The 22,213-nt window shown below is 37.6% G+C and overlaps 6 protein-coding genes and 1 long non-coding RNA gene across 8 annotated transcripts in view; 2 read left to right on the top strand and 5 right to left on the bottom strand.

Moving 5' to 3' along the window:
- The window catches only part of LOC110849414 (myosin heavy chain, muscle), a 24,042-nt gene extending 8,450 nt beyond the window's left edge, over positions 1-15,592 (top strand). Inside the window, exons 24-46 of one of the 2 annotated variants that reach the window (XM_035851323.1) lie at positions 850-970; positions 1,328-1,364; positions 1,439-1,538; positions 2,039-2,165; positions 6,082-6,291; positions 6,833-6,913; positions 9,003-9,051; positions 9,117-9,131; positions 9,257-9,384; positions 9,513-9,756; positions 9,878-9,936; positions 10,005-10,038; positions 10,144-10,806; positions 12,447-12,582; positions 12,656-13,280; positions 13,401-13,436; positions 13,509-13,612; positions 13,693-13,972; positions 14,043-14,112; positions 14,260-14,630; positions 14,695-14,719; positions 14,814-14,944; positions 15,242-15,592. In XM_035851323.1, the coding sequence (XP_035707216.1) occupies positions 850-970; positions 1,328-1,364; positions 1,439-1,538; positions 2,039-2,165; positions 6,082-6,291; positions 6,833-6,913; positions 9,003-9,051; positions 9,117-9,131; positions 9,257-9,384; positions 9,513-9,756; positions 9,878-9,936; positions 10,005-10,038; positions 10,144-10,806; positions 12,447-12,582; positions 12,656-13,280; positions 13,401-13,436; positions 13,509-13,612; positions 13,693-13,972; positions 14,043-14,112; positions 14,260-14,630; positions 14,695-14,719; positions 14,814-14,944; positions 15,242-15,322 (3,727 nt within the window). In that variant the 3' untranslated portion in view covers positions 15,323-15,592. Of the gene's footprint in view, positions 1-182; positions 301-849; positions 971-1,327; positions 1,365-1,438; positions 1,539-2,038; positions 2,166-6,081; positions 6,292-6,832; positions 6,914-9,002; positions 9,052-9,116; positions 9,132-9,256; positions 9,385-9,512; positions 9,757-9,877; positions 9,937-10,004; positions 10,039-10,143; positions 10,807-12,446; positions 12,583-12,655; positions 13,281-13,400; positions 13,437-13,508; positions 13,613-13,692; positions 13,973-14,042; positions 14,113-14,259; positions 14,631-14,694; positions 14,720-14,813; positions 14,945-15,241 lie in introns of both variants that reach the window. The other variant, XM_022096821.2, reaches the window with a different exon arrangement.
- LOC110849410 lies at positions 3,357-6,000 on the bottom strand. Its single transcript, XM_022096815.2, has 8 exons — positions 5,842-6,000; positions 5,595-5,741; positions 5,271-5,504; positions 5,122-5,187; positions 4,933-5,064; positions 4,555-4,876; positions 4,306-4,467; positions 3,357-4,235 (listed from the first exon to the last, which is right to left on the bottom strand). Exons 1-8 carry the CDS (start codon positions 5,944-5,946, stop codon positions 3,784-3,786), a joined length of 1,620 nt encoding a protein of 539 aa, XP_021952507.1. The 5' UTR covers positions 5,947-6,000; the 3' UTR covers positions 3,357-3,783.
- On the bottom strand, positions 7,014-10,148 carry LOC110849415. The gene is made up of 6 exons (XR_002547813.2): positions 10,000-10,148; positions 9,817-9,930; positions 8,573-9,683; positions 8,185-8,489; positions 7,958-8,111; positions 7,014-7,685 (listed from the first exon to the last, which is right to left on the bottom strand). It is a non-coding gene; the product is annotated as an uncharacterized LOC110849415 (long non-coding RNA).
- Positions 10,814-12,408, bottom strand: LOC110849411. Its single transcript, XM_022096818.2, has 6 exons — positions 12,216-12,408; positions 11,978-12,143; positions 11,546-11,921; positions 11,181-11,473; positions 11,020-11,122; positions 10,814-10,949 (listed from the first exon to the last, which is right to left on the bottom strand). The coding sequence occupies exons 1-6, from the start codon at positions 12,328-12,330 to the stop codon at positions 10,833-10,835; spliced, it is 1,170 nt and encodes a 389-aa protein (XP_021952510.2). The 5' UTR covers positions 12,331-12,408; the 3' UTR covers positions 10,814-10,832.
- Positions 15,592-16,586, bottom strand: LOC110849412 (NADH dehydrogenase [ubiquinone] 1 alpha subcomplex subunit 6). Its single transcript, XM_022096819.2, has 3 exons — positions 16,266-16,586; positions 16,029-16,144; positions 15,592-15,920 (listed from the first exon to the last, which is right to left on the bottom strand). The coding sequence occupies exons 1-3, from the start codon at positions 16,408-16,410 to the stop codon at positions 15,792-15,794; spliced, it is 390 nt and encodes a 129-aa protein (XP_021952511.1). The 5' UTR covers positions 16,411-16,586; the 3' UTR covers positions 15,592-15,791.
- LOC110849409 (exportin-6-A) lies at positions 16,555-21,386 on the top strand. The gene is made up of 12 exons (XM_022096814.2): positions 16,555-16,685; positions 16,752-16,838; positions 16,903-17,352; positions 17,421-17,580; positions 17,661-17,923; positions 18,001-18,179; positions 18,264-18,588; positions 18,655-18,884; positions 18,947-19,084; positions 19,172-19,854; positions 19,932-20,046; positions 20,115-21,386. The coding sequence occupies exons 3-12, from the start codon at positions 16,924-16,926 to the stop codon at positions 20,935-20,937; spliced, it is 3,345 nt and encodes a 1,114-aa protein (XP_021952506.1). The 5' UTR covers positions 16,555-16,685; positions 16,752-16,838; positions 16,903-16,923; the 3' UTR covers positions 20,938-21,386.
- Positions 21,327-22,213, bottom strand: LOC110849413. Its single transcript, XM_022096820.2, has 4 exons — positions 22,048-22,213; positions 21,859-21,985; positions 21,741-21,789; positions 21,327-21,671 (listed from the first exon to the last, which is right to left on the bottom strand). Exons 1-4 carry the CDS (start codon positions 22,060-22,062, stop codon positions 21,500-21,502), a joined length of 363 nt encoding a protein of 120 aa, XP_021952512.1. The 5' UTR covers positions 22,063-22,213; the 3' UTR covers positions 21,327-21,499.

Below are 22,213 nucleotides of genomic sequence, written 5' to 3'. Positions count from 1 at the left end.
CTATGTCACGTCACCAGTTGGTGGGGAAATGTTTGCTTATCTTGGAGTATTTTATGACTTGTCATCCTCCTGCATAGATTTCTCATCGAGAGTTACCTATCAAAATAAAAAATATTGAGTCATGCGATGATATTTTTTGTGTTAATCGAGTCCTTATATTTTCGTGTGAATAACTGATCAAGGTACTTGGTTATATGCCCAGCTAAAATGCTGGCTGAAAAAGAGGACAAGCAAATGGCTCAAGTTTGTATGGACGATATTCAGTTGGAATCTGATAAGTATCGACTCGGCCATACAAAGGCAGGTGCTTCTAAATAGGTTTAGTTTAGTAGTTGAAATTTCACGAGTTTTTGATCATAAACTTTTCTCGGTTTCAATTTCCCAACTAATAGTATGACTGATGAGTAGACGAGTAGAGGGTAGAAAGTTTGATAATTAATCAACAGTTTGAAATGACGGGTCGCATATTACTTCTCTGCGACTTTCTTCAATTTCTCAAAATGATGAGGATGCATGGCTTTCTTCTTCAAGACCCTCTTAACTTTTGTCTCATTAACTACACAACCGAGATGTTTACTGCAAAACTTCCTCGCACTATATGTACTTCACATTTCGAGGATTTTCACTGGTTGTGATTGACATGAAAGAGTGATGCAACACATGTATGCTAGTTCTAGTTACTGACTGTTGTGTTCAGTATTTATTAGCTGTTTTATCCAGATTTGATCAACTGAACTTCTAGAGAAATAAGGAGTAAATCAAACCATACAAATACGTATATGGTGGTGAAAGTGTGTATTTTAAAAATGTTTGTTGGCGTATTTTTTCATTAATTGTTACGTAATTAAGGTACAAAATCTTAGCACCGACCGCTTGTTCGAAAACGGATAGTGACGACAAGAAGTGTGCCATAGTCATTTTGGACTCTGTACAGCTTGAATCAGACCAATTTAGATTGGGACATACCAAGGCAATTTTGAACACATTGCTTCTAGTGGATGTTTTAATTGCATGGTTTTCTTTTCGTCATACTAAAAGGCGTTCTGTCATGTTCTGCCGAAAAATGGAATCACGAGTGTGTGTCTGAATTTCATGAAAAATTGCATCTCCTTGAATCTCCCCAATTTAATTAAACCACTAAATAACTTGACATGCTTAATTTTTCCCCATCATTCCCTTGGCTTAATTACATCACTTGCCCTGGTCATAAATCTTGACGTAACACATTTGGTCTTATGGTTTGGTTTGTGTGTGCGGTAACTCTGTGTCGTGTGTGCCTTGTAGCGAGACTAGAAGGTAATTTAAAACGATAATAAATGTGTTTTAGGTGTTTTTCCGCGCTGGAGTGTTGGGCCAACTAGAAGGTAAAAATTCCCCATTAACTGGCACCCACTTAATACCCGAAATGACGTTAAGAGTTTTTTTTATGCTTTGGAAGAAATTCGTGATGAACGACTCGGAAAGATAGTCACCTGGATGCAATCCGCAATTCGGGGCTACATTTCTAAGAGAGATTTCAAAAAGTATCGAGATCAAAGGTTCGGAGAAAGTCAATTTCCGTATGAAATGAAATAAAAAATTCTACATTCCTAACAAATGACGAAGAGTAAGAAATAAGTAGAGATTGTGTGTGGTTTTGGTTTTAGTGACATGACATGACTCTTCTCTCTGACGATAACGTAATTGTGAAAAGTAGGCCAACAACTAAATGAATTATGTAGCACGAAAGAACATATCTCTAGCAAACACAGGGAAATGAAGCTAGTCCAGAAATGGCCAAGTAAATGTTTATTTAACTGGTCAATTCAATCTCTCTTTCTTCTGAGAGAAACATTTGTTCAGACATCAGAGGAGAGAGGCTTCTTGCTTTTACTGAATTTCTCTCCCCGTTTTCGTTTCGCCAAGTTGACTTTTGGCCCAGTCAGTACTTTAGTTTATTCTTTCCCTCCATATAATAAATCTTGTCATCGTGGAATGGAATGAAATGCATGCATGTCAGTCTGAAGTGTTTATTTACCGTTTTATACTATGTATACAGAGTCGCACTGCAAGTGGTACAGAGAACTTTGAGAAAATACATGAACCTGCGACTCTGGCCATGGTATCGACTCTGGCAGAAAATTAAACCGCTTCTCAATGTTACTCGGATCGAGGATGACATCAAGGTGGGTGAAAAAAGAGAAAGTTACATATACTCGTTATTGTGTTTCACGACGTATGAATATTCATGACATGATTTAATTAACTCGTACTCGTTGTCCATTTTGCCAAATTAATAATTTCTTCCTGGCAAGTTCACTCCTGGCAAGATGTCTTTAGCAAGTCTTTTTTTCTTAGAAAAACGAGACATATTTCTTCTAGGTTGTTGCTACACCTGTTCTACACATCCTTCGTGAAAAATACATGAGCTCCAAGTCCTCATTCTCACGTCAATGTCGTGCATACATATTAAGCCGTTCTTGTTTTTACATTCCCCCCTAAACGAGCTGGTATTTAGAGTGAAACGTCTAAAATTTAAAGTGGATCAGATTTTTACGTGAAGATATTTGATTTAGGTAAATTCCATGTGTCGTTTTATTTTATGCATGGTGACTCACTCGCAGCCTCGGCCGTCATAAATATGTACATGCAAAACTTGTGCAAGAAGTTGTAAGCAGAAAGTCTAAATGTGATCCATGCTCGAAATCCTCTCACGAGATGAGGATAAAGTATGGACTCGTAAAGTAGTGATAATGTATACGACATAAATTGGTTTCGGATAAGAGAACTTGTCAGATGTATAAATATGGATCTACTCATCTCACCGTGTGTCGTGTCAGAGGGTGTAGTACCAACTTTGTAATGGGAATGATAACATTATGCAGAAATCTCTTTAACTCTAACGGAATGATAAACTATGCTAAATTGTAACATTTTTCTTCAACATTTGGCAGTTACTCTCTCCTCCCCCACCACCCATGCATGCATCTGTGCTTCGAAATAGCGAAAATGGTTATTTATACGGAAACCAAGTTGTACCTCAAACTTACACTCGAACCTCCAGATTCAGATGGTGAGATGGTGCAGATTCGAGAAAGTTGAATGCGGGTGCATCATCATAACATCTCGATTTCATATGTAGCATGGTTTTTTAAGGACGCTCAGTACGCTTTTCGAATTTAAAAAAATACCAATGCCAAACAAGTGATGGGGTTTATTTTATGAAGTTATAAGCAGTGTAAGATACTACCAACCACATATCATTCTTTCGTCGTCGTGGTCGTCGTCAAATGTGTAGGTGGCATATTATGGAGGATGGAAGAAGATGATCTTGTCTGGTGTTGGCGAAATGACTAGTAAAACATTTCCAAAGTTAGTGTCGGCTACTCCATGGTTGTGTGAGAGTCTTTGCACATCTCCCACCGACCGATAATTCCTTGCAGATTTTATTCTTTGGTGGTCAACGTCTAGCATCTCAATTTTTTTTACCGAATTACGAAACTCTTGTGTTAACGATTTTCGATCGAAACAATTCGAAACCAATTGATAGAGGATCTGTGATTTGTGATATTAGCTTTAAAATATTTTTACATTTTGGGTGCTTTCACAACTTTCTTTAGTTTTGCGATAGTTGTCGTAGTTTAGTTGTTTGTGGAGAAAGCACAAAAATGGGGGAAGAATTCGACCGCCCCACGGGGCCTCCTAGTGAAGAATTGTTTGAAAAGCAAATGATTTATAAACAGGTGACATGTATAAATTAATTCATTGTTTTTAGTACTATGACTGATAAATTAAAATCTAAATTTATGATCTATTGCTTAAAACAAATTGTTTATTATGGGGGGGAAGTTCTTCGAGGAAAGAATCCAATTGCTCGATGATTCTCGGTATTTTATCAGTGAGATAAATTTCTGCTTCTTCCGTTGCTAAAATATATATAGCGTCATAATGTTTCCGTGCAACTGCTTTGACTTGAGTAGCAACTCCCTTTGAAACTGCAGGTATTCCGAGAGATTTTGCACTTGCCCAGTCTAGCATATGACCCTTCCTAATTTCATTACGAGCGCTCCCACATGCGTGAACCCATGTTCCGTCACAGTGAGGGTCTGACATTATGCGTAGCAAGCTTTTCCACATTTTATGTAGAATTATGTCCACCCTAACAAATCTTGATATTCCAACCGATAAGTTTACCGGATTACCATCATCGTCTATCCAATTAACCTTGAAGAGATTCCATGTGTATCCGAATCCAACTATACATATTTATGCAAATTAGGAAAAAATTGTTATACTTTTTATACATATGTATATATGAGCACATACTTGTGATATAATCTATCTCGAAAAGTCGGGATTCAATTTTCCCAAGAACAGGTGAAAATAATACTTGTTGTCCAATGGGAGTATAATGTTCCCAGATTTCATGGTCATGTATTCCTGTTGGCCCCAATAACACCCCACATGACGAACAAGGGGTTTTCTTTTCTAAAACGATATATATTTAATTAGTAAAGTATTTATGTTTTTTTTTGTAACCGCCATGCATAAGTTAAGTAAAATTGAATTAAGTACCAAGGTGAATAGAGTTGACGTGCTTAACTATGGATTGTCTACTTTTGAATTTCCTAGAGCATTTAACGCACTCCCAAAGTTCCCATTTCAGATGGATCTGCATATAATGTTCTTTGGCAGTATCGACCGTTGAACATTTGCTCGTACAATCCTTTTTCGGGCATTTTATAGAAATGCGCTTGTGCTTATGCTGTTTAGAACGAAGTTTAATTTGGACCATTGCGGCGTCGAATTCCTTATTCTTGGGTTGGGGGAGGTGTCTGATGTAGTCACTCAATTTTTTCTTTTTTTCGACCTCTAAGGCTTGAAATATTCCAAGAATCTATGGAATAATGTCTCAGAATTAATTATACATAAGTTCGTGACAAGCTTCAGTACCTTATCCAACTCCTTAACAAGAACGTTATGTGAAACGCTCTTCTTTGTGGAAGCTTTCCGATTGCTTAATTTCGCCTTAAAATTGTTTATGACTCTCGTTGCTGCCTCTATCTTCCAGTCTTCAAGACTTATCTAGGAAATCAATAAATATTGGACATTGATTAAATATATATGTAGGATCCAACTAACCTCATTTTCAACGACATCGTCCACATCAATCAAAGTTGGGTTTTCACCATCAGAATCATTATCGTCCTATAATATAGATACATCATGCAATAATTTTACAAACCCACAAATAAAGTTTCCAGATACTTGTGCATGTAGTAAAAACCTACCTCCCATAAGTCATCATCTTTCTCGACCTTTTCTTCCTCGTCATCATCTTCCTCGCCGTTATCTTCTTCTTCATCATCTTTCTCGACCTTCTCTTCCTCGTCATCATCTTCCTCGCCGTTATCTTCTTCTTCATCATTTTTCTCGACCTGAGTGTCCTCCAACTTTTCGGTATTACTTTCTTGTTGTACATTTTTTCCTACATCGGTAGTATTTCTAACATGATTGAGTACTTCCTGCAACGAAAAATTAATAAATAAAACTTAAAACTTAGTTTTTTTACACTCGTTACATAATAATTTAATAAATGAAATAATTTTTATTACGTCCCAAGAACGACCATCAGCTCTTTTATAAAAACTTCGAGAAAGTGGGCCGTATGTTCGTTGAACTGCTTCAAGAGGAACTCTTCCGGAAGTGGTGACGACATCTGAACGGGATTTTTTAGTATCCACTGGTGGTTCTTGTCCTTCCTATAAATGGAATTATTATTACTCATTAAATATTAAAATTCTTTACATTAAATTATTATTATTACTTATTATGATTTTTGTAACTATTTTTCCTTCTCACCTCATTTGTTGATCTCTTTGTGGGCGACGTGATTGACGACCAAGGTCCCGTGTTTGATAAATGTATATTTTCTTGTCCCGCACTATCAGGATACTTATTGGACATTTTAAAAAAATTTATGATAGGCGTATTTTTTTTAGTCAAGGGCAGCAGTTGTTTCACAAACCATAACGAACACACAATTTAAATTTGGTGCCTCGCAGTCAGTCATGAGACTGTAAAAATCATAATATCATGCAGAAATTGGAAGAACGGGCTCAAAAGGCGGAGGAAAAGCTTGTCGTGGAAGAAAAGCTGAGGAAAACTATTGAAGACAAGCAGGCAAAAATGCAACAGGAGCTCCAGGAGAAGACGTCCCAGCTCGAGATGGAGAGGGGCTCCCTTGGCGAATTCAACGCAAATTTGCGAAAAGTCACCGCACAGAAGATTGACTTGGAGCATCAATTGTCGGTGAGTCAAGTGACATCATCGTAAATATATCTTTTTTTGCTGACTATGTATGTACTTCTGCACACCTGGGATGGCGTCCCAAATTGGCAATAGTCCCGTCTCAATGCTCTCTCTAAACTGCATTCCACAAATAGTCGAGTTTTTTTTTGCAGCATTGCATAATGTGAAAGTTTTAATGTGTGTCTGCAGGGAATAAAACTGACCATAATAAAGTGTATGAAACGGTAAACTTAAAAGAGTCGTAAAATACTAGATACATTTTGAGGAATGCTTCTGCTGTGCTTTCTTTAGAACCAGGATTTATGTTAACTGCATGTTTGACGTCACTGCTCCAACAAGAAAGTATCAAAATTTGATCTGTCCGAGAAAGAATTTGTTCTATGTAATCTCTGTTCAATATAGTTCAACAACTCCACACTTTGGATCATTTTACGTATACGGTTTTATAAGTGGACGATAGCAATCTTTCTTTCACTCTTCAATCTATTCTATGTATGTACAGAAATAACCTATAGTTTGATGCTTTTGTGGTTTTGTATAGGACACCCAGGACAGATTAACTCAGGAGGAGGAAGCCAGAAATCAATTATTACAACAAAAGAAAAAGCTCGAGCAGGAATTGGTAGGTCTGATCATTCAAGACTTTTGGCAACTCATTATAATAATTATGATATTATGCATTTCTGTCTCTGTCAATTTAATTAACGGGATGATCACAATACTGCATTTTTTACACTTGATTTAATATATAATAATATCCATACAACTCTTGAACTTAGGTAAAAGAAACATTTGACTAATATAATAAAAAACAGTAGCAATGTATACTTAGGTTAACTTGGCCAATATATTTAAATAATTGAATAAATGAACGATAGTCTCATTCAGTGCACAGAAAAATATTCAAAAAAGTTTCTATTAAGCTATTCAGTTGATATTGAGCATCTTAATCATCGTTTGATTCATCAGCAGAACTATCTTCTACGACGTTAATTCCTTTTGAATTCCTGTCTGCTCGTGTGGACGAAGTAGCTTTCTCCTCCTCTGCTGCAGCATTCTCTTCCCATTCTTTAAGGGCAACCAACCCTGATTCCAAGTCTTTCGTAATTGAGAGGGGGTCTTTGACTCCATATATGGCAGACTTTTTATTTGTGCACCCTTTAGCCACCAATTCGAACCAATCCACTGTATTGCCGTCTGAAAGCTTTCTGTTGGGGACACAGCACGAAACCCTCAAATAATCACTAATGGTTCCTCGGTAGTTTAAAGATGATCCATAATAATTCGGGTACTTTTTAGCTGCGTACTCCACAATTTCATTAATTGTTGCTTGTTTCTGGGGATTGAGCATCATGACTTCAGCAGGGATGATGAACCACTTCAGTTTTCCAAGACTAAAAGAAATATATGTATATACATACATTCATCTGCCCATTTACTACAGTGATGTGCATAAGGATAGCAGGTTCGATAATTTTGTGATAACTTTGATAGAAATCCACTAAATTCCTCGAAATTTTACCAAAATACGTGTAACAGCATTGAATTACAATTATGTAAGTATGACATATCAGATACCACAGGGAGAGTTTTTAGACCAAACAAGCTGAAAAGTAGGTGGTGCAAAATGGGCTATCCTTATGCACCTGTACATGTTTACACATACTTTGGTTTAGACCCTCCAACTGCTCTCTTTAAAGGGGCGGTGTTTGAAGAGTTATCCCACTGCTTTCAATCCTTTTGAGGATTAACCTTCCTAACATTTGTTCCATTGGCAAGAATAGTTGTCCCAAATCTCTGCATATAACGAGGTTCTTTTTCTATGTAAAATGAATGATAAATAGAACATGCATCATATATTATTGATAATAGAAAGCAACATATCATTATTACTCTTTCGTTTATCAGTATCCTTTATTTCCTTCAGGTATAGGAAACGCATAAATGGTTTACAATGGCCTGTGAAATGTTGATGCACCCGTTGCTCAGGATTATCAGATTCAATTTGTCCTTTATGACTCATTATCCTGCTAAAGAGGAAGCCGTTTCCTGCTCCGCTTTCTCCAATATAAATCGGACCTTTATATTGCATAGGACAAGCTGGGTTGATGCAGATGATAGCATAAATTCCTTTTCTTGGGTAGTTGCAATTAAAAGGCTGCCCCCCCTTAAAGTTGAGAGGCCGATCTGAATTTAGCCTATTTATTTATTTAAATAATTCGTTTATTGATTCATCATTTTATTACATACTGTGTAATAATACACGATAATAATGACATACATGTTAGGCAAACTTTCACCCTGAAATACATGAGGACAAAGCTCGCAATTCTGACCACATTCTTCAGTCCGTCTTACATAAATTGGTGTACTTTTAAGTACATGATAATCTTCAGGCTCAGTATCGCTGTCGTCACTCTCTTCTGTTCGTGGTGTTTTTGGCGATGGTGCGGCAGACGATGACGATGCACTTTCACTCGATCTCTTTCTCCGAAGTAGTTCATTGTTGTATGCACCTATTTGTCGAGTAGCAGCCGCGATTCCTTCATGAAGCTGTTCCTCACTTAACTCTTGCAAATTAGACATTATTACTATTGCCACTTGAACCACCCACTGAACTAATTAAGTTATATGTTAATTTCAATTGATATTTATTAAGAACACTTGTAAATATATCGATTACTCAGCAGAATTTGCACTTGACTCTCTAGGCGCGGGACAAGAAGGAGATTGAAGATTTGGAATTATCCGTTAACAAAGGTTTTTATTATTCTCTCGTTTACTCTTTTAATCAAAATCTACAATCGGAATTTTTTTATTTGTAGCGGATGGAGATAAAGGTAAGTACGTATAAAATGGTAGTGCTCGAGTTTGGAAATCACTGCACCCTCTTGAAAAGAGAGTACTCTCAGTCAGGAGTGGGAACGAGTTACACATTTACAAATTATTTATTTTTTACATAAAGCTACAAAAGACCATCAGATTCGCAATCTCAACGACGAAATTGCACACCAGGACGAACTTATCAATAAGCTTAACAAAGAGAAAAAGCAGACACAGGAAGTCAACCAGAAAACTGCTGAGGATCTTCAGGTATTCCAATTCCGTTATCTCTTTCCTATTGTTTCCAACTAATTGGATATCGTGAACAAAAAATAACAATTTCCATGTTGTTGTTCTGTTTATGACAATTTTCTATTTACTCTGCGTCTCGTATGCAGGCGGCCGAGGATAAAGTCAATCATTTAAACAAAGTGAAAGCCAAATTGGAACAGACACTGGACGAATTGGAAGACACTCTCGAGCGAGAAAAGAAATTACGAGGCGATGTGGAGAAAGGCAAGCGAAAAGCCGAGGGCGACTTAAAGCTCACTCAAGAAGCCGTCACTGACCTGGAAAGGAACAAGAAAGAGCTCGAGTCAACAATTCAACGGAAGGATAAAGAATTATCCTCTCTCAGTTCTAGTTGAGTTTAAATTATTTAGAAATAACACAATATAACTTCACTTGTGCTCTACCACTCACTTGAATGGTACTCGTTGTCTATGTACATGGAAGTGTTTCATTTGCAATAATTTATTTGCAGAACTGGAAGATGAGCAATCTTTGGTGGCTAAATTGCAAAAGCAGATTAAGGAGCTGCAGGTGAAGAGAAAGTTGCATATATACATTTTCATTATGATTACAAAACTGGTATTCATTTTTTACCCCAGGCACGAATTGAAGAAATTGAAGAAGAGTTGGAAGGTAGGTGCAAAAGGGCTTCTCCCTTTGGCATTCAAAATCAAAAAAAAAAGATAAAACTGAATATTAGGTCAAAAAGTAATACAACTTGTGATTTATCGTTTATAGCTGAACGACAAGCGAGAGCCAAGGCAGAAAAACAGCGATCAGATCTAGCTCGAGAACTCGAAGAACTTATGGATCGTCTCGAAGAGGCCGGTGGTGCAACTGCGGCGCAGATCGAGCTCAACAAAAAACGAGAAGCCGAACTAACCAAACTTCGTCGTGAAGTTGAAGAAGCCAACATTCAACATGAAGCAGCTATGACCAACATTCGTAAAAAACACAATGATGCAGTCACTGAGATGGCCGAACAACTCGATACTCTGAATAAATTGAAAGCCAAGGCAGAAAAAGATCGTCAACAAATGTCCACTGAACTTAATGACGTACGCGCAGCCATGGATCATGTCACTAACGAGAAGGTCGGTTTAGAAAAGCTTAACAGAAATTTGCAACAAGCCATGGGTGAAATTCAGTCAAAGTACGAAGATGCTGTCCGAACCGCTGGAGATCTTGACCAAAGCAAGAAAAAGTTGACATTGGAGAATGGCGACTTGACTCGACAAATCGAGGACGCCGAGTCTCAACTTTCACAACTCAACAAGTTAAAGGTGTCTCTTGCCACACAGCTCGAGGATACTAAACGTTTGGCGGATGAAGAAGCCAGGGAACGAGCCACTTTGCTAGGAAAGTTCCGAAACGTTGAGCATGATCTGGACAACGCAAGAGGTAAATCTGAAAATTCCGATAATCAATTAACAGCTTTTTCGCTTATACGGTTGAACTTGAGATTTTTTCTTCTTCTTTGGAGGTTCGTCTGGTTGTTCATCAGACTCTTCGTCGTCTTGGTCTTGTTGTCCCTCATGCTGACCCTACAATATAATGGTTGATTTATAGAAACATGATTAACTAATTTTTGATTAATCAAAGTTGAGTATATACTTTGAAATGGCGAACAACGTTGTTATAAAACGAAGAGGAGTAAGGGCATCTAGTCGCCGGACATGTAAACGGCTTAAGGTTTAAATGGGTGCAGGCGTGTTCACTATTACAAAAATAACATTATGAACGTAATATTTTATATAACAAACAGACTGAGTTACCGTGTAGGGTTTAACCCATTATTCACTTTCCCACATTTCTGTCCATTTTCTCCAACCCAGGTGCATTTATATTTTGTGGCCTTTGAACCTTCCTCTAATGGGATACTCTCGAAGTGGGCATCGCATTTGCCCGTGTCCTCATCACTGAAATCAGGGATACCGTAGACACTCCGCTTTTGAGGTTCCGCCCCTACGTGAGTATTGCCTCTGTGAACATGTAAGCTCGACGATGTTGCAAACGAACATGGGCAAAGATCACAGGTCAATGCATTGGGACCAGAGTAATGGCATATCTAGACAAATTAATATCAATTGCATTATAAATTCAAATTCAGTGTGTAATAAGAAAAACATTGAGTATTTACTTCCATATGTTGCGCAGGAGTTACGTGATTTTTTGTAAAAACTACGCGACACAATTCACACTTGCGTTCTTCTTGCATCGGTGGGGGTGGACGAGCGTTTTCTAATTTGTCAGGAGGAGGAGGAGGAGGATTGTTAAAGTAATCCTCTCTAATTTGAGGAAGACGAGGAAGAAATTTTCGCAAGTGTTCATAAATCGTTCCCGTATGTTTGGCTAACACTACTTCTGCACTATACGGGTCACGTGCGCAGAGAACTCCAAACTTTCTCCGGATAACGGATTTAAGTTGGTCAGCGACCCATGAATCATCAGAATATATATGGAAAGAGTATGTCCTTTTGGAAACCACCTTCCACCCCCATTGTTGTTCCAGTTCTCTGTAAATTGCTCATTTTGTAATTTTAGTTTACAATGCGAACCATTTGTCACTTACTTTACTTTGCAGCCGTCAAGGTTTAAAGGGTCGCTATTAAAGTTTGAGGTAACCAATCCTGCCATGCTCACAAGACAGACATCCCCGGTGACCTTATTCACCGTCATATCCCGCATATCCCCATGTCGATCAAGTAGAAGGGAGAAATAAATTTGTGTTAGATTCTCTAAATAATACGGGGAAATTAAGTTTGGCTCACAAATTAGATAAGGTTAGATTTAAAAATAATTCAACTCACTTGTAATGTCCTGTTCTGTCATAACATTCATTTGAATGTTGTCGCTAGCGTCCCTCCAGAAAAAAAGATCACCCATTTTAGGTTCCTGCCGGAGTAATTCACTGTCAGAAATCATTTTAACAATATTTTTTTAAAAAAAGAACAACAATAATACTAAATAATGAAGAGACAAAGGCTCATAAGATTTCCCGGTTGAAGAATGCAGTATCTCATAATTCCCACTTTTTACAGAACAGTTGAACGAGGAGGTGGAAGGGAAGGCAGATTTGCATCGGCAACTCTCAAAATCTAATGCTGAGGCGCAGTTATGGAGGGCAAAATATGAAACTGAAGGTGTCGCAAGGGCAGAGGAGCTTGAAGAATCAAAGTGAGATTTTAATTTACTAAACTATATTGTCATCCAGGTTGAATGTTAATTAACATTAATTAATCATTTTAAGGAGAAAACTCCAAGCCCGACTCCAGGAAGCGGAAGAGACCATCGAGTCCCTCAACCAGAAAGTTATCGCTTTAGAGAAAACAAAACAACGACTTTCCACCGAATTAGAAGATATGCAACTTGAAGTTGAACGCGCTACGGCCTTAGCCAACCAATTAGAAAAGAAGCAAAAATACTTTGACAAAATTGTTGCTGAATGGAAAGCAAAAGTGGACGATCTTGCTGCTGAACTTGACGCTTCACAAAAAGAGTGCAGAAACTATTCGACGGAGTTATTCCGACTACGTGCCCTATTCGAAGAGGCTCAGGAACAGCTCGAAGGGGTCAAGCGAGAGAACAAAAATCTGGCCGAAGAAATTAAAGACCTCCTCGATCAGATTGGTGAAGGGGGAAGGAACATTCATGAAATTGAGAAGGCCCGGAAACGACTAGAAGTTGAGAAGGATGAGCTTCAGGGTGCATTGGAAGAAGCAGAATCTGCTCTGGAACAGGAGGAAAATAAGGTCCTTCGTGCCCAGTTGGAATTGAGCCAGATCAGGCAAGAGGTTGATCGACGAATCCAGGAGAAGGAAGAGGAGTTTGAAAACACTCGAAAGAACCACCAGCGAACTATGGAATCCATGCAGGTATGTAAAAGCTTGTTGAATGAATCATTTCCATTGTAGCGCATATGTTCAGAGCTAATTTTCCCGGCCGGGTAAGCATTGTTTCAAAATAATTTCGTATCTTTATTAATAATTTCACAGGCCAGTTTGGAAGCGGAAGCCAAAGGAAAAGCTGAAGTGAGTCCTTAATTATTTGAGTAATTATTTCTCAATGAATTAACTGCTTAATTAAAATCTTTCTAATCTAAGGCACTGCGAATGAAAAAGAAGCTGGAGGCCGACATTAACGAGTTAGAACTCGCTTTGGATCATGCAAACAAGGCATGCGCCGAAGCACAAAAGAGTATAAAGAGGTGAGTTCTTTTACTGAGGAGAATGTTAAATTGAAAATATTCAATACGTGTATATGTAAATTTTTGTGATCAATACGAAGGTATCAACAACAGCTCAAAGAAACTCAGCAACAATTGGAAGAGGAACAGCGAGCAAGAGACGAGGCTCGAGAACTTCTGGGGATGGCAGAGCGACGCGCTAACGCCTTAGCCAACGAACTTGAGGAGGCTCGAACTCTGCTGGAGCAGGCTGATCGTGCGAGAAGGTTGGCAGAACAAGAGTTGGGCGATGCTCATGATCAACTGAACGAACTTGTGGCTGCCAATGGATCTCTTGCTGTAGCAAAGAGGAAATTGGAAGGAGAGCTTCAAACTCTTCATGTATGTGTTTTCTAGTATTTGTTAACATATTTTGTTTGGATGTTACCTATGTAATAAATGATTAATTTAGTCGGATTTGGAAGAAATCCTCAATGAGGCCAAGAACTCTGAAGAAAAAGCCAAGAAAGCAATGGTTGATGGTACGTACAATTGTAGAAAATCCTAGATTTTACTCAAAGCGTCCCAGTGATGTTTAAAAACGCCTTTGAAAATTATAATACTTTAAAGTGGAAATAATTGTGTTAGAAAATTACTATTAATAAAACATTATTTTGAATATTTTATAGCTGCACGATTAGCTGACGAGTTGAGAACGGAACAAGAACATGCCCAATTACAAGAAAAGGCACGAAAAGCAATGGAACAGCAAATGAAAGAACTCCAAGTTCGATTAGAAGAAGCTGAGCGAGACGCATTGAAGGGTGGGCGCAAAATGATTGCCAAACTCGAAGAAAGAACTCGAAGTTTAGAACATGAGCTGGATGGGGAGCAACGTCGACATGCAGAATCGCAAAAGAATGTTCGTCGAGCAGAACGACGCATTAAGGAGCTGGCCTTCCAAGCCGAAGAAGACAAGAAGAACCACGAGAGAATGCAAGATTTAGTTGAAAAATTGCAGCAAAAAATTAAAACCTACAAGAGGCAGATTGAAGAAGCGGTAAGGAATGCTTAATAAAAAGAATGAAAAATTTATTTTTGATTTATCTTTTTTTACATTTTAGGAAGAAATTGCAAGTTTGAATCTCGGTACAGTTTCTATCCTCGCACCTCACTTATTTATAACCAAAACAATGACTGATTTGCATTGGTATTAATGTATAATGATATTTTTTACCTTCAGCTAAATTCCGAAAAGCCCAAGCAGAACTAGAAGAAGCTGAGGAAAGGTCCGACCTGGCAGAACAAGCATTGGGGAAAATGCGAGCCCGAGGAGGTCGTGCCGGAAGTGCTGCTCGTGCTTTAAGCCCTCCGGTAACGTAACTTAAAGCTTTATATCCATACTATTTATTATCTGTTGTGAATGGATTTTCTCCACATTTAGTAAGACTATAGCTTCGGCTTCCTCAAAAAAATCAAAGTATTAGGATAAAAATATCGTAAGTATGAATTTGTGAGTGGGTGTAGAATATTTCCGTGTGCAGTTTTCGTAGACGTTCAAAACCAGCAGAGACAACAAACTTGAAGGAGTTTAAATAGAATAGAATTTATGAGTAAATTTATGGGTAAAAAAATTGAGAATTAATCAGTGCTATTATTTATCCTTTCAAGCCTCATCGCCCTCAACCGCGACCGCTTCCGATGTCCAACGCTGCCGACGTGTTCCGTCCATTTGATGACTCTGACGCCTAAAAATGCAACTAATAATGTTCCTTATCAGCAAGAAGAGGATGCCAAAAATCTCTACTGCTTGTTGCCTTACAATGCTAACATCTCAAAATACCTAAACCTTATTTTTCCGCAATTAGTTATTTCTGTTATTAATTTCACCATTCAATCAGAATATCTAAATTAGAAAATTTCTAGTCAAAAGAGTGGCCTGTTATTATATATCATCAGATTATAATAATATTAGAATTTGGTTCAAAAACGAATAAATAAATTATGGTTTGGTTGAAAAATTGTTTCTACATAATTTAATTTTCTTTCGCTTACTGTGTAATTTAGATCAAATCTACAATGATATACTATTCTTCAAGGAGTGATGTTCTTATATACATGAAATTAACTATAAAATTATTACATTTCCACAAATGGATTACGGTGATGGCAGCAATTTTACTGAGTTACTGTGTAATAATGTCAAATTAATTATTGCTTGCTACTCATGACCAGCCAGGAATTTTGATAGAAATCCTTGAGGCTTTGGTTCGACCGTCTCCTTAAAATAGCTCATAATGTGGGACTTCTGCTTCCAGATTTCTACCGTTTCTTTCAGCTCCATTTGACCCTGTAAAAATTTAACAAGAACATGTATTGCATTAATTTTTGATGATAAAACGAACAATTCACGTTCAATTCGAACAATGCTAATTTTTATAAATTATGGATTAATTACCTTTATGACTAGCATGTCGATGACCCGAATGTCCTTAATGTGCCTATTCTTATCAAACTCTTCCCTCAGCTTTTGTCGGCACTGTTCCACATTCTTGGGGATGTCGTACTCCAAAACTAAAAAACAAGGGTACAATTCAAAATTATGTAAATTATGGATGTTTAATTTTTATTCAAACAGAAAAATTTAGAATAGAGCAAATAGTATTACGAGTTCTGGCCTTATCTTATAACTTACCCACATAAGGCATCTGTCTATACCAGGCTTTGTAAAGGTTGACCACACGTCGCCGAGCATCTGCCTTATCCAGCGACAAGATTGGTTTCACTTGTCTCGCCACACTTTTAATAACTTTGGAGGATCCTCCGCCGCTGCACGCCATGTCGATTGATCGACCACACCACAAATTTTGTAAATCTATACAAGTCAAATTATTTAAAGTTAATCTCAATTAAATACTTTGAATGTTTTGAATTTTGACGAATCTTGTTTTTGTTAGATCAAGATTTTTACTCTCTGCTGTTCCCACGTCTCATACACCGAGGAGCAGATGGGTCATGTGCGGCAAAGTGCAAGGAATGAAGGACACAGGAAGAATTTGACTGAAATTAAATTAAATTAAATTTATCGTGTCAACATTAATTTGCTAAAATTCAGGTAAGTAAAGTCTTTACTTTTGGGACTTCTGGAAAAATTTTAAAAGTTTCTGTTTGTCTTATTTAGAATCGATTAGGCTGAAATTCGTAGATTGACTGAACTGGAACAATGAAAACACATTAACCAAGAATAATTTATAATTACTTAATATTTGTAAGCATTTCACAGTTTTAAACGGTATAAACTGGTTTTAATTATGCCATATATGATTTCTTAGGTCGCAGTTAAGGTATACAAAATGGACCACTTGGAGGAAATCAGACTCCGCCTGGAATGTCAAGTCAACGAATTTTTCAGCTCGACCATCCCCAATGAACGAAAACAGCAAATTGGCCACCTTCTCGAGAACTTTTCGAAACAAGAAGGTTCCTGGAAGCAGGCCCTTTTCTTTCTCTCCAGGCAGGAATCTTTCTCCAATGATTTTTTGTCCATGTTTTGCATTACCGTGATTGAAAACTCAGTTAAAGGAAGATGGATTACAATGTCGTCACAAGAAAAGACCGAGCTACACACAACTTTGTACAACTTTTTGATACAACATGCCTCTGCTTCGTCACACGTAAAGTGTCCTCATTTCGTCCGGAATAAGATTATCAAGATCTTAACGGACGTAGGAAAATTTTCATGGCCCCGAGACCACCCACAGTTTTTAGAAACTGTGTTAAAGGTATAAGGTCAATTTTATTATTTTACGTAAGATTAAAGTCAACAGTTATAAATTATTGTATTATTTAGATTACGGCCAACGATGACACTGTCGTAATTGGATTACTATTTTTGAAAACTATTTCGGAAGAATGGCCATCATGTAAGGATGAAATTAGCACTGATCGCAAGTTTGAGTTGAAATTTCACTTGATAAAAGAGCTTAAGAAGATATTCGACCTGTTATTCCGTAAGTCATAAGTATTCATAGCTTTATTACTCTCAAACAATTATGCTGAATCGTTTTAATGCACTTTTGTTTTTATGCAGAAATTTTGTCTACTGGACTGAAACATTATGTTAGCGTTCCACAATCAAGATCTGGAACGGGTAGTTTGTCGCCAGCGTTAAAAGAAGTTATTGCCTTAGCTCTGGAAACGTGTGCTCACTTTTTCACTTGGATCCCTTTCGATGGTTCGCTGTGTTCTTCAAGCACCCAAATGTCACAAGCCACCGAAAAAAGTGCTCTTTTTACGCCACAATTAATCACTGTACTGTGCGAATATGCATCGACTGACACGAGATTGGTAGAGGTAGGTGTAACAATTTTTACGTTAATTTTGTTTTATGCATATGTGTAATAAATATTATGTTTGTTGCATGTTTTCAGACTGATACGGACGCACTAGAAAATTTATCGATTTTGGGGCTCAATGTTCTTAACGAACTTTTGTATAGAAAATACGTGCCAAAAGAGTTGGACCAGCATATCAATATAATAACAACGTTTGGTGTCACGTTGTTGTGTAAAATGTTTACGGGAATTGGGTCTAAAACAGTCACCCACAAGTGAGCGCAGAGTAGTATGTAATTGTAATTATTGATTGAGTCGAATATGATAATTATTTATTTAATATTGTTTGTAATTATTAGATATCTGGAAAAAGGAATCGAATTACTATGTCTGATCGCAAATTCGTATTTCTTCCGTTATGACAAGCAAAGTTCGCGACAATTTATTGCACTGCTGCTGAATTTTACGTTCGCTCATACTGAGACTGTCTTCTACTACGAGTGCTTAGAGATTTGGAAACTTCTATTGGATCATCTCATTAGTGAAGTTCCATTCGCAAATTTCTTAAGTCGGGAAGAATTGTTGGATAATTTCAAACCATATTTGCTCGATCTGGCTCTTGGAATCGTCCGCAGCACTGCCAAGTTTGATATTGATGATGATGACGAATACCATGAAGATGAGGTAATTTTGTAGCCGGTTTTGTTAAGGCCTAAATGACAATATATATAATTTGTGTTTATCTTCCAGGATGATGAAGACGTCGACACTCTAAGCCTTTCGAAAAATGTGGATGTCTTAGTAAAAATTGGAGAACTATTACCAACGGAATCTTTGGAACGAGTGACATCTACATGGACTTCATCTTGTCAATATTTTGAAAGTCTGCTAAACAAGATGGACCAATCCAAGACTTTAATTATGTTGGAGAATGAGACTGATATTAAGCATTTTAGTTTTGTTGTTCAATTAATCGGCAGGTAGGGTTAACATACCAACCATAATTTCACTATTATCACTTGTTATCACTGATTTGTTTCAGAATTGCCGAAATATTTTATGGCGACGTTTTCAAAAACGAACTCGACCGCGGTAAAACTCTAGTGCAAGAACTCCTTGGACTGATGATCATCTCAAAAAACTTTTATTTCCTACGATCGTCAGAAGTCCTTATTCAAGCGTAAGCCTGCTCTCTTATAAAAAGTTCCATAATTATTTTTATACAGCATATTTTTATATGTATGTACGTGATATTTAAAATTTCCAGAAATTGTGAAATTGTCTACGCGCTTCGGGCCTGGATCGTATGGATAGCACGCTACTATTCTGAAGTAATTTTGACCGATTGTACGGTCAACGATGCTACGAGTTTTTACGAAATTCTCTCCGTCTCAGCCGACTTTCTCCGTTTCTCCCTCGATAACCATGTCACAATTACCCCCAACTTAATTTTAGCAAACGCCAACTTTTTCTCCATGTTAGTGAACTGTATTCGCACCCCACACATTTTCAAACTGCCCTGGGTTCAGACTCTGATCCATCAGATTCTTCCACTTCGTGAATCCCTACAAGAAGACACGTTTCGAGTTTTAAACAAGTCTGTAGCGATCCTTCTCCTCCTCCCTTGGCAAAATTCGACCACAGCTGAACAAGAATGGGAATTCAGAACCGGACTTTATAACCAATACATGAAGAATCTCATGACTGACATGTTATCGTCAGCAAACAGCTCTGATATCCCAAAATTGCTGGGATCAATTCGTGTCTTGAATGATCAACTCGAAATCCTGCAGATGGAGTGTTCCGTTTCTAAGAAAATTTGCTGGAGCGTGTTTCAAGAAATTGTACTATTTATGCACAAATTAATCCCAGTCTATGTAAATCGGGCAGACGTTAGTGAAGAGATTCTCAACTTTTTCCTTAAAGTCATGGAGGTTTTACGTCAGCAAGGTAAACTTACACCTAAGCAAATACCAAAGTTGTACCTGCTTACAAAATATTCAAAATTTACGACATGTTTTGTATAGCCGGTGCTCAGTTCTTTGAAGAAACTGTTCGAATTTTTCTTGGCTTATTCACATCTGCAAATATTATCACGAATATTATGAAAGACGCAGATTCCTCTACCATTGTGATTGAAAAGTAAGTTATACATACTGATCATATGGAGATTTTAGGCAATGTAATTAAATTGTGCTTACAATTTTCAGGTTCCTAAAAATGTTGGAATATATGATTAAAGACCCAAGTCCGTCATTCAAAAAATTTCTTCCCGATTGTCTCTCCGTAGCCTTGGATAACATCTACCCCGTCCTCGCCCAGCGAACCAGTCCAGATATGAAGCTTGTATTTTTTCAATTTATTCGTGACGCAGTAAATTATCGTTGGAATTATTTTTTCCCTGGATTCCTCTACGCTGCTCCGTCCGCGTCCGGTTCTCCTTCTTCCGTATCGGAGGAAGATGCCGAAATCAGCCGACGACTTTATCAGATATTCGAAACAATAGGACAGTCTTTCCTCCAATCGGACTTGGAAGTGTTCCGCTTTAATCTAAATACGCTCGCTATTTGGAATCAAAAACATCAAATCTACTCGAGGATGGTGATCGACTTGAAAATGTTTGACGGCTTTATGAGTTTATTAATCCAAGTTTTGGCCAGCAAATCACACGACTTACTCAAGGAAGAAATTGCATTCAATTTGTATGAAATGTCATTGGTGGATTTTACCCGATTTTGGCAAGTATTCCTAATCCAAACGCTACAAAAGGATTTTCCCGTGTTATCGCCCGATCAACGCTTGTTTCTAGCTGGAAAATTCAAACCAAAAGAGGGATCAAGTAGTAGTAACACTTCCCGCAGTGGGGATAAGATCGATCTGACCGGATTTACAATGTCACTTTACCGATTTGTCGATGATTTGCGGTATTATCATTTTTACGATGAGTGCATGAAAGCTGCTAATAATGGCAACAACAACGCGGCGACGGGGCCGCAACAGCAACAACAACAAACTATCGTGGGATCACCTTAATTTATATTGTTTATTAGAATTTACATAGTTAATATTCTGCTTGGTCGAATAACTTACTACTGATTATAGTAACTCGAAGATATAAATTATGTCTGTACAAAGTAACGTATATAGGGAAAAATGCATTCATGATAAAACAAGTCAATTTTGCTATGCGCAATTTTCATTTCTATTTTTAATTTCCGCAATGTCCGCTTATTTCGTGTACTACTTACGTTCCACATTTATAAAACTCATTCCTCGCAATAACATTTAGTTTGATTTTAATGTTTTGTTTATCCTAGCCGAGAAATTTTATAACTCTATATTTTTAGCAGTTTAATTTAATTATGCATTTAGTTCATGGCATTACTAAAAAGAATGATAATGAAACTGTATAGCGATTAATAGAACTGGTCAATAAATACTTTATTTCTTCTATAAAAATCTGTACTGCATTACAATTTAAATTATATTATACTGGTCGTCCTTGTTCATATTATGATTTCGAAAATTATGCAAATTCAGACATGAAATTAAAGTCTAAAGAAGACCTCGTACAAAAATTATCCCGAAACTATTTTTACAAGTAGTTGTAGTACCCTCCATAATGTGCGGCAGGAAGGTGATTCGAGTAATGATAAGCTGGCCCCGCTACGAGGGCAGGCTGTTCATACACGATGGGTTCGACATGCTGGTGGAGAACGGGGGCAGCGACAGGGACAGGAACATAGGTCAGATGTTTGCTCACATCACTAAAGGACAAACAGAAATAAACATTCACCACCAATTTCAGATAAGACATGGAATATCACATCACTCACTTTCTCGATACCGCGACGGAAGACGAATGTCCATCCTGGTACGAGTACGCTACAAACATTACAAGAACAAGTTAAAAATACATATCAAGCATTAAATTGTGGGCGTATCGCTACAAACCTGTGGCTTGATTGCCCAGGGCATCACGTAACACCGTTGTCTGCGAAGATGGTGGATAACCGTAGAAAAAATGCCCCGGTTTTCCCTGGGCGAACCCCACCCACAAGGCGAGAACTCCAACAATTATCTGGATTATGAAATAAGAGAAACACTTAATTTTGTGTCCGCTCTCATGCAGTCACCACTTACCACTGAGGTTTGCATGTTTCTTAATTTCCACAAATTTCCAAAATTTTCTCACTATTTGTATAATTCACTTGTCACTCACACACGAATAAGTCTCAGCTATGAATGATACCTTCGGAAGGAAGTTGTCCAGTATTTATACACTTGTTTCTTTACGAAGATCTTTTAA

Source organism: Folsomia candida, unplaced genomic scaffold, assembly GCF_002217175.1.
Source record: "Folsomia candida strain VU population unplaced genomic scaffold, ASM221717v1 Fcan01_Sc004, whole genome shotgun sequence".
In the NCBI taxonomy this organism is placed as follows: domain Eukaryota; kingdom Metazoa; phylum Arthropoda; class Collembola; order Entomobryomorpha; family Isotomidae; genus Folsomia; species Folsomia candida.
The sequence above is the reverse complement of the archived record's forward strand: the minus strand, read 5'-3'. Positions and strand labels throughout refer to the sequence as shown.

Bases quoted from the DNA above. Each gene is read 5' to 3' on its own strand.
- LOC110849412 (XM_022096819.2), bottom strand. From the start codon at position 16,410: ATGGCGTGCAGCGGCGGAGGATCCTCCAAAGTTATTAAAAGTGTGGCG. The intron at 16,145-16,265 runs GTAAGTTATAAG...CTTGTTTTTTAG, and splicing joins TAGACAGATGCCTTATGTGG to TTTTGGAGTACGACATCCCC. The intron at 15,921-16,028 runs GTAATTAATCCA...AAATTTTTACAG, and splicing joins TCGACATGCTAGTCATAAAG to GGTCAAATGGAGCTGAAAGA.
- LOC110849409 (XM_022096814.2), top strand. From the start codon at position 16,924: ATGGACCACTTGGAGGAAATCAGACTCCGCCTGGAATGTCAAGTCAAC. The intron at 18,180-18,263 runs GTGAGCGCAGAG...TGTAATTATTAG, and splicing joins TCTAAAACAGTCACCCACAA to ATATCTGGAAAAAGGAATCG. The intron at 19,855-19,931 runs GTAAACTTACAC...TGTTTTGTATAG, and splicing joins GGAGGTTTTACGTCAGCAAG to CCGGTGCTCAGTTCTTTGAA.
- LOC110849410 (XM_022096815.2), bottom strand. From the start codon at position 5,946: ATGTCCAATAAGTATCCTGATAGTGCGGGACAAGAAAATATACATTTA. The intron at 5,742-5,841 runs GTGAGAAGGAAA...TTCCATTTATAG, and splicing joins CAAAGAGATCAACAAATGAG to GAAGGACAAGAACCACCAGT. The intron at 4,236-4,305 runs GTATGTGCTCAT...AAATATGTATAG, and splicing joins CGAGATAGATTATATCACAA to TTGGATTCGGATACACATGG.
- LOC110849413 (XM_022096820.2), bottom strand. The intron at 21,790-21,858 runs GTTTGTAGCGAT...TAATGTTTGTAG, and splicing joins CCTGGGCAATCAAGCCACAG to CGTACTCGTACCAGGATGGA. The intron at 21,672-21,740 runs GTGAGTGATGTG...TTTGTCCTTTAG, and splicing joins TCCGTCGCGGTATCGAGAAA to TGATGTGAGCAAACATCTGA.
- LOC110849411 (XM_022096818.2), bottom strand. From the start codon at position 12,330: ATGATTTCTGACAGTGAATTACTCCGGCAGGAACCTAAAATGGGTGAT. The intron at 11,922-11,977 runs GTAAGTGACAAA...AGCAATTTACAG, and splicing joins CTTGACGGCTGCAAAGTAAA to AGAACTGGAACAACAATGGG. The intron at 11,474-11,545 runs GTAAATACTCAA...TAATTTGTCTAG, and splicing joins CTCCTGCGCAACATATGGAA to ATATGCCATTACTCTGGTCC.